The sequence below is a fragment of the Triticum urartu genome, chromosome 4A (assembly GCF_056163025.1).
Source record: "Triticum urartu cultivar PI428250 chromosome 4A, HENAU_Tu73, whole genome shotgun sequence".
Lineage (NCBI taxonomy): Eukaryota > Viridiplantae > Streptophyta > Magnoliopsida > Poales > Poaceae > Triticum > Triticum urartu.
Window position 1 is genome coordinate 40,646,344 of NC_141876.1, and position 16,016 is coordinate 40,662,359.

At 45.0% G+C, this 16,016-nt stretch overlaps 2 protein-coding genes across 6 annotated transcripts; one reads left to right on the plus strand and one right to left on the minus strand.

Annotated features, from left to right (window-relative positions):
* Positions 1-1,488: 1,488 nt before the first annotated feature.
* LOC147974659 (uncharacterized) lies at positions 1,489-3,203 on the plus strand. Its single transcript, XM_087517664.1, has one exon. It carries the CDS (start codon positions 1,756-1,758, stop codon positions 3,016-3,018), a length of 1,263 nt encoding a protein of 420 aa, XP_087373790.1. The 5' UTR covers positions 1,489-1,755; the 3' UTR covers positions 3,019-3,203.
* A 2,357-nt stretch (positions 3,204-5,560) lies between these two features.
* LOC125528024 (GTP-binding protein, HflX) lies at positions 5,561-13,787 on the minus strand. Of its 5 annotated transcripts, XR_015600216.1 has the most exons (15): positions 13,165-13,787; positions 12,045-12,109; positions 11,722-11,784; positions 11,531-11,620; positions 11,262-11,374; positions 10,175-10,243; positions 9,950-10,094; positions 9,667-9,722; positions 9,537-9,587; positions 9,382-9,436; positions 8,753-8,809; positions 8,427-8,546; positions 7,818-8,321; positions 6,012-6,124; positions 5,561-5,919 (listed from the first exon to the last, which is right to left on the minus strand). XR_015600216.1 is itself a non-coding variant. In XM_087517661.1 (14 exons), the coding sequence occupies exons 1-13, from the start codon at positions 13,544-13,546 to the stop codon at positions 7,818-7,820; spliced, it is 1,770 nt and encodes a 589-aa protein (XP_087373787.1). In that variant the 5' UTR covers positions 13,547-13,787; the 3' UTR covers positions 5,561-5,875. The 5 variants fall into 5 exon arrangements, 4 of the variants coding, with proteins under 4 accessions (XP_087373787.1, XP_087373786.1, XP_087373789.1 ...); XM_087517661.1 differs by lacking the exon at positions 6,012-6,124 and having other exon boundaries at positions 5,561-5,875; XM_087517660.1 differs by lacking the exon at positions 6,012-6,124 and having other exon boundaries at positions 5,561-6,011.
* Between the last annotated feature and the right edge of the window lie 2,229 nt (positions 13,788-16,016).

Genomic DNA, 16,016 nt, shown 5'->3' on the forward strand with positions numbered 1-16,016 from the left:
CACGGCCTCACGCCCACGCCGTCGCCGTCGCCATCTCCATCGCCACCACCACCTCCTTGCATGACAGTGGAGGAGGAGGCCCGTCTCATGGCGCGTGTCATGGAGGACTCCATGCGCATGCACGACGAGCGCCAATGGGAGGGCCTCGAGGAGATGACGACCCTCTCCACGGCCGGCGACGTCGCCATCCCCGAGCTGGAGATGGTGGCGAAGGAGGAGGTGGTGGAGGACCCGCCGGTGGCCGCGTTCCACCCGGGCGTGGTGAGCCAGGGGTGGAGCTGGTCGCGCACGGCGAAGCAGATGGCGGCCGCCGTGGGGGTCGTGAACTGGTGCCTCACGCCGCCGTGGTCACCGAAGCGGGAAGCCTCGCCGCGGGAGGAGGTGGTGCAGGCACCTGCCACCTTCCACCACGCCGCCCCCGTGCACCAAGGACCGCTGGCCCACCTGTGGACACCGCCAGACTACGTCACCGGCGGCCACGACATGGACGGGCGCGGCAGGAGCGCACTGGCAGCTTTTTTTATTTTGTTTTTATGTTAATTATGGAACTGGGCCGTTTAAGTGGACCGTGAAACTGGACCGTTTTGTGACCGTGACCCCTAAATATGTTTTAAGTTTTTTTAACTGCGTTTATTGCATTTTATTTAAGTTTTTTTTATCGCGACCATCCCAGACATGATTTGGGGTGCGGCCGCGCGTTGGGCGCACCCACAACCCAACAAACGAAGACAGACATGGGCGAACCCATTGCCGCCCTAAAGTGACAAAATCTGGCCAAACCGGATGTTCGTTTGGGGTCATGCCGTAGAGTTGGCCTTACAGTCGACAAAAGCGTGGAGGCAAATGCGGACTAGGATCAGGTGACATGCGCTACGGTGACATGCACGGTGACATGTGGCCCAAATGCAAATTTAAACATTGCAAAAAAATCTGAAAAAATCATGCATGTTCACAGCACATATTAAGATAACCCCTAAAAATTTCAGATCAAAATTCGAATGTGTTGTGAACATATGTTTCGAATTTTGATCTGAAATTTTTAGGGGTTATCTTAATATGTGCTGTGAACATGCATGATTTTTTCAGATTTTTTCGCAATGTTTAAATTTACATTTGGGCCACGTGTCACCGTGCATGTCACCATAGCGCATGTCACCTGATCCCAGTCCGACAAATGCGTGCTGGCCTCGAGCCCAAAACTCCCTTCTTCAATACAGCATTTTTACTTTTACAATAATCAAAAGAACCCCACAAAACCACAGTCCCATACCCTGCGCCGCCGACGTATGGGGCCCACCACGTGCTATGCCATCCCGCTCACACAGCAAAACCCCAACATTTGAAAAAACAAAATACTCCCGCGTGCGCGACGCGAAAACGGGAAAGAAATCCCGCTGATTTCCCCCCAAAAAATTGCCTCCCCGCCTCCTCTTCCCCAGCGGGAGTGCGGAACCGCCGTCACCACGTCCCCAGCGGGCAGGCAGTTGCCAAAATTTGGGCGAGGGACGCGACCGCGCGCAGCGCAGGCGAGGGAAAGGAAAGGAAGCCCGGCCGAAAAGGCTCCGCGGCCGCCAGAAACTCAAACGACGCCCCTCCCCGCCCCCCAAAATTTCGCTGCCGCCTTCTCCCCTCCCTTAAATCCATCCCCCGATTTGTTCATCCCGCCGCCCCCATTGCCATTGCCAATCCGCCCACCACCACAACATCGCCCCGCAAATCGCCCGGGGAGCCCGAGACATCGGTTGCGCTCCGGCCATGTCGTCCGCGGTCGTCCGCCGCGCGCGCTCGCGGTCCTCGCCGGGGCGCTTCGACTCGACGCGGCGCACGCGGCCGCGGGTGGAGGAGGAGGAGGAGCGGCCGGCGGTCCGCGAGGAGGAGAAGGCCGACGTGGTGTCCGCGCTGCCCGACGACATGCTGCTCGAGGTCTTCAGGCGGCTGCCGCCGCCGACGGGCGCCGTCCGCTGCGGGGCGGTGTGCCGGCGCTGGCGCCGCGTCGTGTCCCGCGCGCCCGGCCTCCCCGCCCCGCCCCGCCACTTCGGCTTCTTCCGCAACCACGGCCCGTCCGCGCTGCCGCCGTTCGTCCCCACCGCGGGTGTCCCGCTCGGCCTCGGCTTCCTCCCCGTGTCGCCCGCCTGCGGCGTCATCCTCGTCGACTGCCGCGGCCACCGCCTCCTCCTGCGCGAGCTCGGCGGCCATCTCGCGACGGAACTCAACCTCCTCGTCTGCAACCCGCTGGAGAAGGCGTTCGTTCGGCTGCCGCCCCTCCCCACCGCCGGTCACACGGTGTTCTGCCACACCATCGTCCCGGGGGAAGGAGCCGAGTTCCGCGTCCTCGTCGTGCTCTTCGGTGCGACCTCCCCCAACTTCTATGTTCTCATCTACTCTTCTGCCACCTCTGCCTGGGAGGTCGCCGCCGGCGCGCTGAAGCGGCCCCTGAAGCCCCACCGAGGCCCTACCGCCGTCGTCGGGGACATGGTGTACATGCTACCGGCCGATGACAACCCCAAATACATTCTGGCTGTCAACACGGCCAAGATGACCATGTCTGGGGTGCCGCTCCCCAACGCCGAGATGCCCCTGTACACCGGCAACAACTGGATCGGCAAGGCGGAGGACGGCCGCCTCTGCTTCTTCGTGATCCGGGAGCACCTGCTTCTGGCGAAATGGGTGCTTGACGCGCCCAGGACGTGGACGCCGCAGGAGCCGGTGGCATTGCGGCCGCTGATGACCCCAGCCACGGCCGGGGACCTCCACGGCATGAAGCTCTCGGCCAGGATCGGCGACCAGATAAGCAACGGGTGCAAGCTTGTGAGCTTCGGTGGGTTCTGCGAGGGCACCGGGACATTGTTCTTCATCATGGCTGACTGGGTTGTTTCGCTTGACATCAAGACGTTGAAGATGGAGAGGCTATGGCACAACGACGACGAGCGGAGACCCCTCGGCGACCTCTACCCCTACGAGATGGTGGCGTGGCCACCGGCGCTCAAGGACCTGGTGAAGCCTCCGGTGAATGCATAGCGTGGCACTGCGTGCTGATTACTGTAGCGTGTGTTTTGGTGGTGTCAGTGAGAAGGGAATTGTTATGTTCAGTATTACTGTCGAGTTTGTACTTTTGGACTGAATTGTTGTAAAGATAATGATATTTGTGGTTGCAGTTAGAACTGCTATAATATCGATGATCCAATGAAATTGCTTTTAGATTCGTTTTGGTTCAGTTACCACTGCAGTAATGTTTCATTACCAAACGAATTGCGCAATTAGCGCTGCGGTAATTGATCATCAAATGAATTGCTTGTAAATTTCTCAGTAGCGTTATTATTGCAGTTACATAACCGAAAAAATATGCTTGTACTGTTGCACATTCAAATTTCTACACCGAACATTTATCATTTTGACCACTTACGCAGGAGCAAATTGCGCAAACCATCAAACATTGGTGTTGATCTTGAAAAGAAGAAGTATTCTACTGGCACACTTTTCAATCTGTTTTGTCTTTTTGAACAGCGATAATGAGGTGTTACTAGTATTGTCAAGCAGCAGGCAGTAACTTCTCCATCTTCGAGGTTCCTGACCTTTCTACTCTGCTGTGTAAAAAGTAGACTGGAGAAGGCAAGATCGATACTAGTGCTCCTTCCGATTCATATTAAATAATATATTGCTGTAGCATGTCTTGTTCTATATGGATTGAAGCGAGTAATATCTCTATGATTTATTGGTCTTTTTCGTATCTTGTGCCAAATATTTTATTATGAATTTAACTAACATAACATCAATGCATGTTACTAAAAATTATATCGTAGATTCGTATTTAAACCTAGTTTCTAATTTTTTATGACATGTATTAACATTTTTTATTTAAATATAAGATTAAAAGTTAGGACAAAATATAAAAGAGACCAATAAACCAAGACGGTGTTGCTTGTTGGGTCATAAACGATAAGACATCAGCCTTCTGTCAAAATTACACTGTACTTGTGTAGTCATATTGACTTCTTTCCAGTGATACAGACTAGCACAAGGAACTGCTTTAGGCTCCAGCTATCTATAAGATTTAAATAAAACTGACATGACTAAACACCTTCAGCAATGAACAACATAGCATGGGTAGGAGCAAGTGTCGCACCACTGCTGGCGAAATTGCTGTGCACACGATCTTTCATGCACGATTTGTGCACAACACTCTTTACAAGCCACACAGATTTAAAAAGAAGAAATTCAATGGTGTACATGATCAGTCGTCTGTGGATCGTGTGTTGTTTTATTGTCTGCGTGGCAATGCTCTAAGGTATTGTAAAAATCAGGAACCAACTATCACGTGTAAAGTAGTTTCGAATGTAAATTCATGACCCTATTTTTTTCCTAGTACCGCATATGAATTTAAGGCATCTTCAACGCTGACCCTAAGCAACGGGTGCAAGCTTGTTAGTATCGGTGGCTTCTGCGAGGCCACCTAGATATTGTTCTTCTTCATGGCTGACTGGGTGGTTTCGCTTGATTTCAAGACGTTCAAAGATGAGAGGCTATGGCACAACGACAATGAGAAGCGGCCCATCGGCGACCTGCACCTCTACGAGATGGTGGTGTGGCCGCCGACGCTCAAGAATCTGGTGAAGCCTCCGAGGAATGCATGGTGTGGTACAACATGGTGATTACTGTAAGGTGTGATTTGGTTGTGTCAGTGAGAAGGGAATTGCTATGTTAACTATTAGTCGAGTTTGTACTTTTGGATATGCTTGAAATGTGATAAAGTTAATGGTATTTGTGGTTGTAGTTAGGACAGCAATAATATCGATGATCCAATGAAATTGCTTTTAGATTCGTTTTGGTTTAGTTAGCACTGCAGTAATATTTCATCATTGAATGAATTGCACAATTAGCACTGCAGTAATTGACCATCAAATAAATTGCTTGTAAATTTCCAAGTAACGCCCCCGCATTCAAATTTCTAAACAGAACATTTATATTTGACCTCTTCTGCAAGCAAACTACTACCTCCGTCACGGTTTAGAAGGCGCACTTAAAAATTCTCTGAGACCTAGGTGGTTATCTATTGGTTGTGAAATGGGCTAAAAATAGCATTCACACTACGCATGCATATAGAAATAGTATATCGGAGTACTAATTAGCTACTAAAAATAAATGCAATGCGCCCTAAACCTTGTCTATTATGAAAATGCACATAAATTTAACTGTGCCTTCTAAACTGTGACGGAGGGAGTACATGAAACCTTTTTTGTGTGTTATTAATGCCGATGGTAAAGCAGCATCTCAAACCTTTTTTTGTGTTAATGCCGATGGTAAAGCAGCATCTCAAAACCCCAACGCGTGACACAGTTTAACTCTCTAAGGGCCTCTCTGATTCATAGGATTCTAAAATTGCAAGAACAGGAAAAACATAGGATTGGACTGTTATGCTCATCTCAATCCTACAATTTTTTTGTTTGATTGGTTGTATCTCCGGAAAAGCAAAGGATTCTTTCAAAGCGGATTGAGTCGATGCTAAAGTTTTTATGAAATGTACTAAGTACAAAAGAATCCTAAGGAAAAATTCTCAGTCCCATGAATCAAACAACAAAGATAATAGGAAAAATTCCTATAAACATCATTTGAATGAAAGGAACCCTAAATGTCTTTTTGAACAGTGAATATGATGTGCTACTAGTATTGTCAAGCAGCAGGCAGTGATGTTACAGGACCATAACTTCTCCATCTTCAACGTTCCTGACCTTCCTACTCTGCTGTGTAACAGACAGTAGACTGGATTCATAGGCAAAATCTTACAGTATATATGTTGCTTGTTGGACCATGAACGATAAGACAGCGGTCTTCTGTCGAAAGTACACTGTGGTACCTGTGTAGCTATATTGACTTCTTCCTGCGATACGGACAGCCAAGTGTACTACTTCAATCTCGTCAGTCCTACAGTAAGAAAGCATGAGGATGTTCACTGCTCCAGCCTCTAGCACAGGTTACAAGAGTTAAATAAAACTGACATGACTACACAGCCTTACCTGCAAAAAAAGGCTACACAGCCTCAGCAATGAACAACAAAATGTAGAGCCTATGTATGCCCTAGTACACAACGCGCACGATTTATACTCCCTGCGCTCGCGCTTTCCGAGATCTAAATTTGACCATAAATTTAACCAATGAGACCGATTGTAGTGCGCCTGCGTTTTTCAAGATCTAAATTTGCCGGTAAATTTAGCCAACAAGACCAACTACGGCGGGGGCAAAAATTTAGACACGTACGAACTCACGCTTGTGGATGTCTCTACGGATTGTGCAGTCAAATTTCTAAACAAAACATTTGGACATGGCAGTAGATGAAAACGTTTATTTCCTTTTAAAAAATGTGGATGTATCTATGTATTGTTGCAATAACATTAAAATCAAACTTGAAACTCAGAAGTTTGTTACAAGAAACATGCTAAACGTAAATGAGACCCCCCCCCCCCCCCCCCACCACCACCAAAAAAAGAGAGTAATTGGGGAAGTACATTCTTTGTGTTAACTTGGTGCGTCAACTGACTTAGGTTGCATAGGTACTTGTAATGGTGGGAGGGTTGTGCTGGAAAATGAAATGTGTACAACCACGTGGAAAAAGACACGTCTCTTGGAAGATGCATGGGTACTTTTGCACGCTTTAAGATTTCGAGGAGCAAAATTTTAAAATTAGTGGAGCACATGCTCACATGAGGCAAGACACCGCTCTCATAGATTGGCTTTATATTATGTTCAGAACACATAAATCTCATAAGAATCCAAGTTTTCAGCATGAATAGAATGATTCCTTGGATCCTGCACAGCTCTACGTTTGAAACAAACATTCTAGTAAGTTGTTTAACAATATACTATAGTTCTTAGGTTAGCCATATGAGAGTGGTATCATTAATTCATCTTTTAAAGTGTTCCCACACAATCACAATTTGAAGTTATTAGTAGCAGCACATCTTAATGTCAAATTGTTGAGACGAAGGCAAGTCAAAGTTATACTATGCGTTAGGAGAAATACAAAATATTCCTTCATTTATTTCTCTGAGCTGTATTGTGGATTCGCACAGGAACAATGAGACTAAAACCAAAAGAACAACTGAGAAAATAACCATGGTACTTGCGCTCTCAATGTCTTACAAATAAGACGGGCAAGATAAATCAGGGCAAAAGAGGGAACGATCCTTCAATTTTTATACGAAAATTGAAAAAAAGTACTGCACTGTACAGACAAAAATCTAGATGCCACTTGTCAAATTTATCCAAAACAGATTCTGCTGCATAAATGATATATCGTGTATATTTTCAGATTTCTAAATGATGTGCATATCTATGCAAACTTGGAAATTATTAACATCAACAGTACTTCAAACAAAAGGGGGGAAGACTTGTATAGGATCAGCAGTTAGGTGAGATCAATGAGATCAAATTTTTTGAAGATAGAAAACATGTTTAAAAATTCTGAAAAAGTTTGGAGACACACATTCATGTGTGATGTACAAGCTCAAAAAGTTTCAGCTCCTAATTCGAACTACACTTAGGACCAAATGAGACAAAATCAGATGTGAATAGTGTCATGTACTATTCACCACAAAGCTGGCACTATAGATACTCGAATTTGTCTTTTTAGAATCTCTAACTGTAGATCAAGTTTTGAGCTGATCTTTTTTGAACTTGTAGACATACCTCGCAGGTATGTCGTACATTTTTTTCAGAATTTTTTGGATTGTCTAAATATGAAATGTTTGGGCTGATCCCACGATCTCACCTAAAGGGCTGATCCTATACTAGTCTCCCCCAACAAAAGGCACAACACAACATACCTACTGTTCTGCAGCCTTCTCGTCATCCATAGAACTAGGTCTCCATTTTCTATCAAAAGGTCCATAGCTTCTCTGCACAACCGTTTGCTGTCCATTCAGTTTCGTATCAATTAACTGCAGCAACTCTTGCAATCCTGTCCCAGCCACAGCTGAAGTTTTCACATGACAAGTGGATACTGGCTCTGTCAAAGTGCAAGCACTTGTACTTATAGCTTCCGGGCCATTAGACTCTCTAAAATGATCTTCGGGTAACAGTTCAGAGTTCATTGCTTTCATCTCGACAGGCTCAGCAATCGATTCTTCAGATGCCATTTTATCATCATCATTTTCACAACTTTTTTCTGACAGAGACTCTGAATCCACTGTATCATCCAAGGAATCAAAAGACGACTGCTCTGATGACACATCATCTTCAGAGAACAAGTCTTCCTCCTCTTCACCTTCAGTAAGAAAGATCTCGTCTTCAATCCCATCAGTCAGAGCAATATTATCCACAAGATCAATCTGAAAATTTCCCATTAAACAATATATCACAATGCATATAAACCGAAAGTTACCAGGGATATGTAATTATCAAGAGTTAGAACCAACTCAAATCTCGATAGGCACCTTATTCCAAACTTCAATCATATTGTTGATCTTATCCTGTGAAACACCAATTTGCTGCAGTACTTGTAGAACAGTAGAACGATGCTCCTCAAGATCAGGTGCGCTGGAATCCAACACATGCTGCACCAATGCATACAAAGAAAAAAAAAAGTAATTTCGACCCTGTTCTGTTATACTCTGAAATAATTTGTATCATACAACTAAAGCAGAACTGACAGTAAACATGCACAGGGCTAAAGTAACACCTATTGATAACATGCAAATAAAATACTTCATCAGATATGTTCAATCGAGAATGGACCTGAAAACAAGCTAACTCCACCTACCACTAACATGTCTGCCTCAGCAACTTCTTCCAGGGTGGCATGAAATGCTTCCACTAGCTGCAAACAGTTAAGTAAAGAGGTTAATAACAAGCTACAAATGGTACAATCTACAGCCCTACAGGCGAGGAGAAAATAGGATCATATAATTTTCCTTTTTAGTTGGGAAGAAGACACTGATGTAGAAAGTGTCAAACAACACGGGAAGATTAAAACCAATTGTTGTTGAAAGCTGGGCCTTATAAATTAAAACCAGTTTCATGGAACTCATGGAAGGTGTAGTGATAATGTCATGTGGAGCCAGTATTATAGACACCCCGGTCAAGCCCAGAAGAAGCCAGGTGCCGAGGCTCCCCCCACCCAACCCCACCGCGCGCGAGCGCTCAGGCGGCAACCACCCACCATAGGTATGCACTTGGGAGCCTAGGCCGTGACAGAGTTATGTAGGATTAAGCGAAGGCCAAAAATAACAACTAGATGGATTTATTGCTGCTCCCTGAATCATGCTACCTGCTTAGCTACTTGGTTACTTGGTTATTCCACCACAATCTGTCGCACATAACAAATATACATTCTATATGATGTAGTCAGAACTGATTCTCCAATCAAAATCCAATCACTAACAAGATTACCTGTACAGGCAAATCTGATATGAAGCCAACGGTATCACTGAGAAGTATTTTTCTCCTGAATGGAGTTTTGACAAAAAAGAGGTTATGCGCTGAGCATGCTCAAACTGCACAATTGCATCAACATATTATAGCAGACAGAAAAATTGCTATGTTACCCTGATGGAAGAATCACACTGCGTAATCGAGGATCTACTGTTGCAAATAATCTGCATTGAATAGGGACATAATTTACCTCTGCATAAATGCTGTATAGTGAATACAGAGTAAAGTTAATTTTCAGCATACCTATCATCACTGTATAGACCAGCTCCAGAAAGTGCACTCACTAGAGTAGATTTTCCCTAACGAAATAGCATCAGCGAACTCACATCAGGGATAAGCTTAGGTTGTAGAGAACTCAAATATATTTCACATATTAAATAGGTTACGTGGTACTCCCTCCGTCCCAATAAAGTTGTACCAAATCAAAGACACTTATTTTGGGACGGAGGGAGTATTAATCTAGAGTATCAGATGATATAAATATCTAAGATGAAATAAATGAACAAACTGTCATAGATCCACATACAGCATTTGTATATCCGACGACTGCCACAGTTACAAGGTCTTGACCAAATGAGCCACCATGCCTCTTTCGACTCGAACGTTGTATCGCCCTAGTTCGGCGTACATCTTCAATTTGAGCTAACAAGCTTAGACGACGTTCTTGGATTCTGGATGAGATACCGGCAAAAATATGAGAAATTGTTGCGTGAACTGATGTGCAGATACTTGTCTATCTACTGTTAGGCACCTCCTGCGTTGTAGTTGAAGTTCCGTTTCACCAGCACCACTCATGAAACCCCGTCCGCCACTTCCTCTCCTAAGAACAGAACAGTGACATGAGCGTTAAATGCCAAGCAAAAGAAATTTTTACTGGAATAATTTCGATAAGTTTGCTAGGGAGAATTTTTCATTCTTAATCTTTTGTGGAACATATTCAGAAGTTTCGTAGAACATTTGTAGAATTTATGAATTTAGTTGAAAAGTGATCTTCATGCGCTTCTTCAAAAGCAAAACCCTTTTTTCCCAATGGCCAAACACAGAGAAGAGCAAAAGAACAATTCATGGCAGAAGGGAGTTTGCAAGAGTTTAAAGTGGCACAAGGAAAAAAAATATTACACGATGAAGGATGGACTTAACCTCTAATCAGAGCATACAACTGATTAGACCACCATTGTAATTTGAATGGAACATGAATTTGCTCACTTTATTAATACAATGATTCATACTGCCATGTCAGTTCGGAAAGATAAAAGACTTGACCTATGAAAATCTAGAGCTTCGCAAGCTTGGCCTATTTATGTCATCAAACAAGACTCACATGACCATCTTTTTGCTCTGAAAGACACATGACACAGAACAAGGGTTTCGACTATTGAGGAGTACATTCGCTAGTTGATAAGGAGGCAAAGCATCTTTTGTACTAGTGCCACAAGCAAAAAAAAAAAGCGACGAGAATTCTATCCCTTTCTATACATCATAAGGTGCTGGCATGATGCTCAATCTACTATGGTTTCAACTGTATTGCAAAAAAGTACTACTCAATAGTCAACAGTTTCTGAAAGCAAGAGCTGATCTTCAAACTGATAAAAATAAAAACTTAAAAAGGCACCAGTCTCCTGCAAGGTATTTCATGGTTTGTCCCTTCTCACAGGCAGATCACTATGAAGTGCTCAAGTACAATATAATCGACCAAAATTTGACAAGTCTCAGGCTCAAAATCAACTGGTGAACGTGCATATACAGTAGCACCACGCAGGAGAAAACTTTCACAAGATTAATTCATAAGATAAAATTAATTATTGACCACAGTAGGATGTAATTAAAAGGAAGCATACCCTCGAGCACTGACAACTTCAGCTTCCCCACTTGCACCAAAAGCTAGTTTTCCACCTGGGCCGCGGACACGGACAAGCCTAGTCTTCATGTACATGAGAGCTGCTAACTCTGACTGTACCAAGCAAGAGACAAAGTGAAATAAGTAAATAAACATCAATATTCGGTTCTTCCCATTAATATTTAATATAATACAAATAACGAGACCCTGTATAGACCCACAAATGATGTGACAGAGTAGCATGCAGTCCAATAGATAGATAAGATGCACCTGTAGCTTTGCTTCCTTTGTTTCAGCATGAGCATTGAATATCTCAATTATAAGGCCCACACGATCTAAAACTGGCTTTCCCCAGGCAACCTACCAACCAAAATATAAGACAAAAAACAAATAAAGCATCAGAAAGTCGGAAATACACATTTCTTGGTAATTTCAAATAAAATTCAACTCAGGAAACTTGCCTCCAAGTTCCTCTGTTGGACCCCAGAGAGGAGCGTATTAACAAAAACTGCATCTAATTCTTCCTGATAGGATCAATGCAAATACCAGGTATTAAGATTTGAAAAACAAAATGAAGAGTACTCCCTCTGTAAAGAAATATAAGATCGTTTAGATCACAAAAGTAGTCCAAACAATATGTTTTACCAAGATTTTTTGCATGCATTATAGAATATGCGACATTTTTGCATGCAGTATAGAAACAAGCAGAAGCATCCAAATACAAAAGCATAGAAAGGAAAAAAAATATGGGACACTATGTACAAGAGGCAAGAGAAATGTGCACCTTTTCGTCCAATGCCCTCAGGTAACACTTGATATTATCCACAGTTCCAGGTCCAAAATACGTATCTGGCATGATGAGTTGTGAGTTTAGATAAACATTTGTAGTCCTAAACAAGCCACATCAATAAGAATACCTAAGTGGGAAGACGAATTTCAAATGCTAACAAAAATGGTTCGACATGAGTTCTAAAATAACTACAAACGGGCAATGGTACAAAATTCAAGTCCATATATCGACCTTTATAACTCTTATAAGTGTATGACCCTCTTGCTTACCAATCCAACTCCAGGATATACGTAACTCTTTTTGGCTGTGTATATTAATCTAGAAGGCAAAGCTCTTAAGTTTTGTGGAGTAACCCTGCACTTTTCGAAAGGGTTGGCAAAAGCAGATCTCTGCTTAAACCCCAAAAAATAATGATAACTTGCAATTGTATCCTTGCTCTTATGATGAGAACGAGTCTATGAACCCACAGCCTCAACCATCAAAACTGTATGCTCTGCCACTGGAGTTGCCGTGTCACACTGATGTAACTTTAATACACAAATAATACACCAAAATCATAAATATGTAAGAAAGGATATATCACTATGACAAGACTTCAAAATAACAGAACCATTGCATCACAGTGAAATATGTATAGTAACTAAATTCTTGGTGCCAGATTGCAGCTCGCACGACTTCCACTTCATACCATGTCAAACAGAGATCTAGCAGCTCTGTAGAATGTGTTCCATCACAAAATACGAGCCATTGAAAGCAGCAGCATCCCAATTAGATCAAGACTGGAATGACTAGGCGAAAGCAATGCAGGCATGAGCCATGACCAGCGCCCTGCGTGTACTACCACGGTATAGCTTAAACAATCGTGGAAGAACAAGCTAAATGTGCCCCCTCCTACCAACACACAATCCCCTATCAGACAACGAGGTAAATTTAAGTAAGCCTAACTGAGCAGTCTAATTCATGCATACTCTGCAGATCTTAAGAATATGGCCACAATAGTCCCCATAAACATGGAACTGGAACGCGATTCCTATTCGCAGTTGTCAATGCAACCCCAAAGCAAAAGCACTCCCACTTGAGCCAAGCAGTAAGCACGGAGAGGTTAGTTGCGTACCAGCATGGTTGCGGCCGCGGGAGGCTGGGTTCTGGACGACGAGGTGCGGCGGCGCGCCCTTGGCGGCGGACTCGGCGTGCTCGAAGCCGTCGCGGGACTCCTCGAGGGAACTGGCGAGGTTGAGCGCCTCGGAGAGCTTGGAGTCGAGGAGGGCGCCACGGCGGAGGCGCGGCTGCACCACCAGCAGGCGCGGCGGGTGCGCGGGGTCGCGGGAGAGCACGAAGAGGCCGCGCATGAGGCCCTCGTCCTCGGGCTCGGGGGGCGGCGCGGTGGGGGACGAGCGCTTGCCGCGGCCGGTGGAGAGGGCGCGGAGGGGAGGCGTCGCCGGGGAGGGCTGGCGGTGCAGGTGGGCGCCGAGGCGCGAGATGGCGGCGCGGAGCATCGCGGGCGGCGCCGGCGGGGGTCCGGGGATGTGGGGGCGGGTCCACCGGTCGGGCGCGGGGTGACGAGAGAGTGCGCGGCTTTTGCTTGTTTTAGCAAAGTTCGGTTTGGCTGGATCGGATCCGATGGCACGTGGCGGTCGGCGAGAGGCCGAGGGAGTCGCCACGACGGTGCGCCGTCGGGTCGGCACTCGGCACGGCAAGAGCGGCAGGCGATCGTGCCCTGCTGTGAGCTGTGAAACGCGGAAGGTGTCCGTAGATCGTCGTTGTGCTGGCCTTCAACATAGTTTGCGGCTTGCCCAGCTATGGTCACCTGCTTTCCAGTTCCTTCGTCTTAAATCTCCGTCGGCCAAAGTATTCAAACCCAGTTACTATAATTAAACGACGGCTAACTATGTTGTGAAGCTTCAATTGTGCAGCCTTGACCATCGTTGGATGGTTCGTCGGATGAAGAGTATGGAAGCACGGATCTTGATGAGTTAATGCAAAAGGAGCCATTCGATTCGTCTGAGTCGAACGAAGATGTGGAGATGTTGATGATCATGAGCATCCAAGAGGAAATTGGCAGGGAGGTGGAGCACATTCTGAACTTCGAAGGTATGATCAAAGGGAGAAGAGTTTTGAATCGAGATGGGGTTGTTGGAGCACGACTAATCTTTAAGGACTACTTCCACCCGGACCAACTTTCCCCGATACATGGTTTTGTTGACACTTCCATATGTGCAAACCGTTGTCTTACGCGTGATAGAGGGAGTGGAGGCACATGTCCTACTTCAAGCTCACCGAGGTAAACAAATCTTCAAGCATGTCATTGTCCAATCAGATTCTATAAATGCCCTGGCCGCTCTTGGAGGATAAACTTTGGTCAGATCGGCCTACGGTCATTTAGACGTTGAGATTAAAACTCTTATGATCGATCGAGAGTTTGTACCACTTAAAATTACTAGAGATCAAAACATGGTAGCATATCAACTGGCTTTTTATAGTCGTACCGAGACTTGTACTGCGGTATGGTTGAATTCAAGTTCTCCGTGTTGTGAGGACTTGATGGCTCGAGATTGTATCCCTATCATTACGAAAATGAAACTCTCTTTTACCCCGCAAAAAAAACTCTTCTTTGCTAAGTAGAAATGCGCAGTTGCTATGAGGATGTTTGATTTAGGTACCGCCATCGACGAACATGCCTGAAGACCACCGTGAGATTTGCTCGCGTCATGGTGTAGGTGTTTGGAGTAGAGTATCTGAGAGAACCAAATGCGCAAGATACAAAAAAGTTGATGGCTATTGGAGCAGCAAGAGGCTTTACAGATATGCTCGGTTCAATTGATTACATGCATTGGCAACGAAAAGAACTGCCCAAAGATTTACGCGGCATGTACTAATGTCACACTAAAGAGGCCACCGTCATACCCGAAGTAGTGGCATCAAACGACTTGTGGAATTGACATGCTTTTTTTGACATGTCTGGTTCTCACAACAATATCAATGCGCTCCAGCGACCGGAAAACTTTTGCAATGGGGACGCGCCGTCGTGCAACTACACCGTCAACGAGCACAACTACGACATGTGGTGCTACCTTGCAGATGAAATCTATCCTCAATGGGCGGCGTTAACAGATCTCATGGCAACAAACAAAGCCACTTTGCATCAATATAAGAAGCAGTTAGGAAGGATGTGGATAGGGCATTCGGAGTCCTCCGAGCTCGTTGATGGAGCTGCAATTATGTGGGAATCGAAGACTTTGTGGCGGCTGGTGACATGTTGCGTCATTTTGCATAATATAATTGTCGAGGACGAGAATGAAAAGGTAGCCAAAACCCATGATTTCGAGAACCCAGAGAACAAGTCCACATCCCATATCAAGATGCAGATCAAATTATGAATTTTCTATAGATGCATTAGAATATTCGAGATGATTTCGTGGAGCATATTTGGATCCACAGTAGAACCCAAGGAGCTTAATGTTTGAATTGTGCACTTTAAAAAAAATTATGCTTGAACTACGTATTTCATGTATGAACTATGTTTGAATTGTGAAACTACTCAATGATCTAGTGATATTCACTGGTATGCCGGATGTGCATGAATTTGAGGGTTTTAGATATGAGGAGTGTGGCTGTTTGCCATGACTTTTGAGGGGCCGTTCCGCGTGGATGCGTCCGGCCATGTTTGTGGACGTTTAGGAGGTTGGATTTGCTAAGTTCGCCTATAAATGTTCTCACGCTAAGATACACAAGGCAAATGTTATCACGGTAAGACAACAAGGCAAGAGCACCACCAAATTTTCATCTCTTCGATTCAAAGTATGCTTTTCATCTTCTTTGGTTAAAAATATGCTTCCGCCTAACGCTTTCAAGGCTTGAACAAGGTTTAACATTGTGCGAGATATATTTCCCCCAAAATGAATGATTATGATATAATTAAGACTTTCATGAATTATCTTGATAAATTAGTTGTGCTATCTTCTTTTA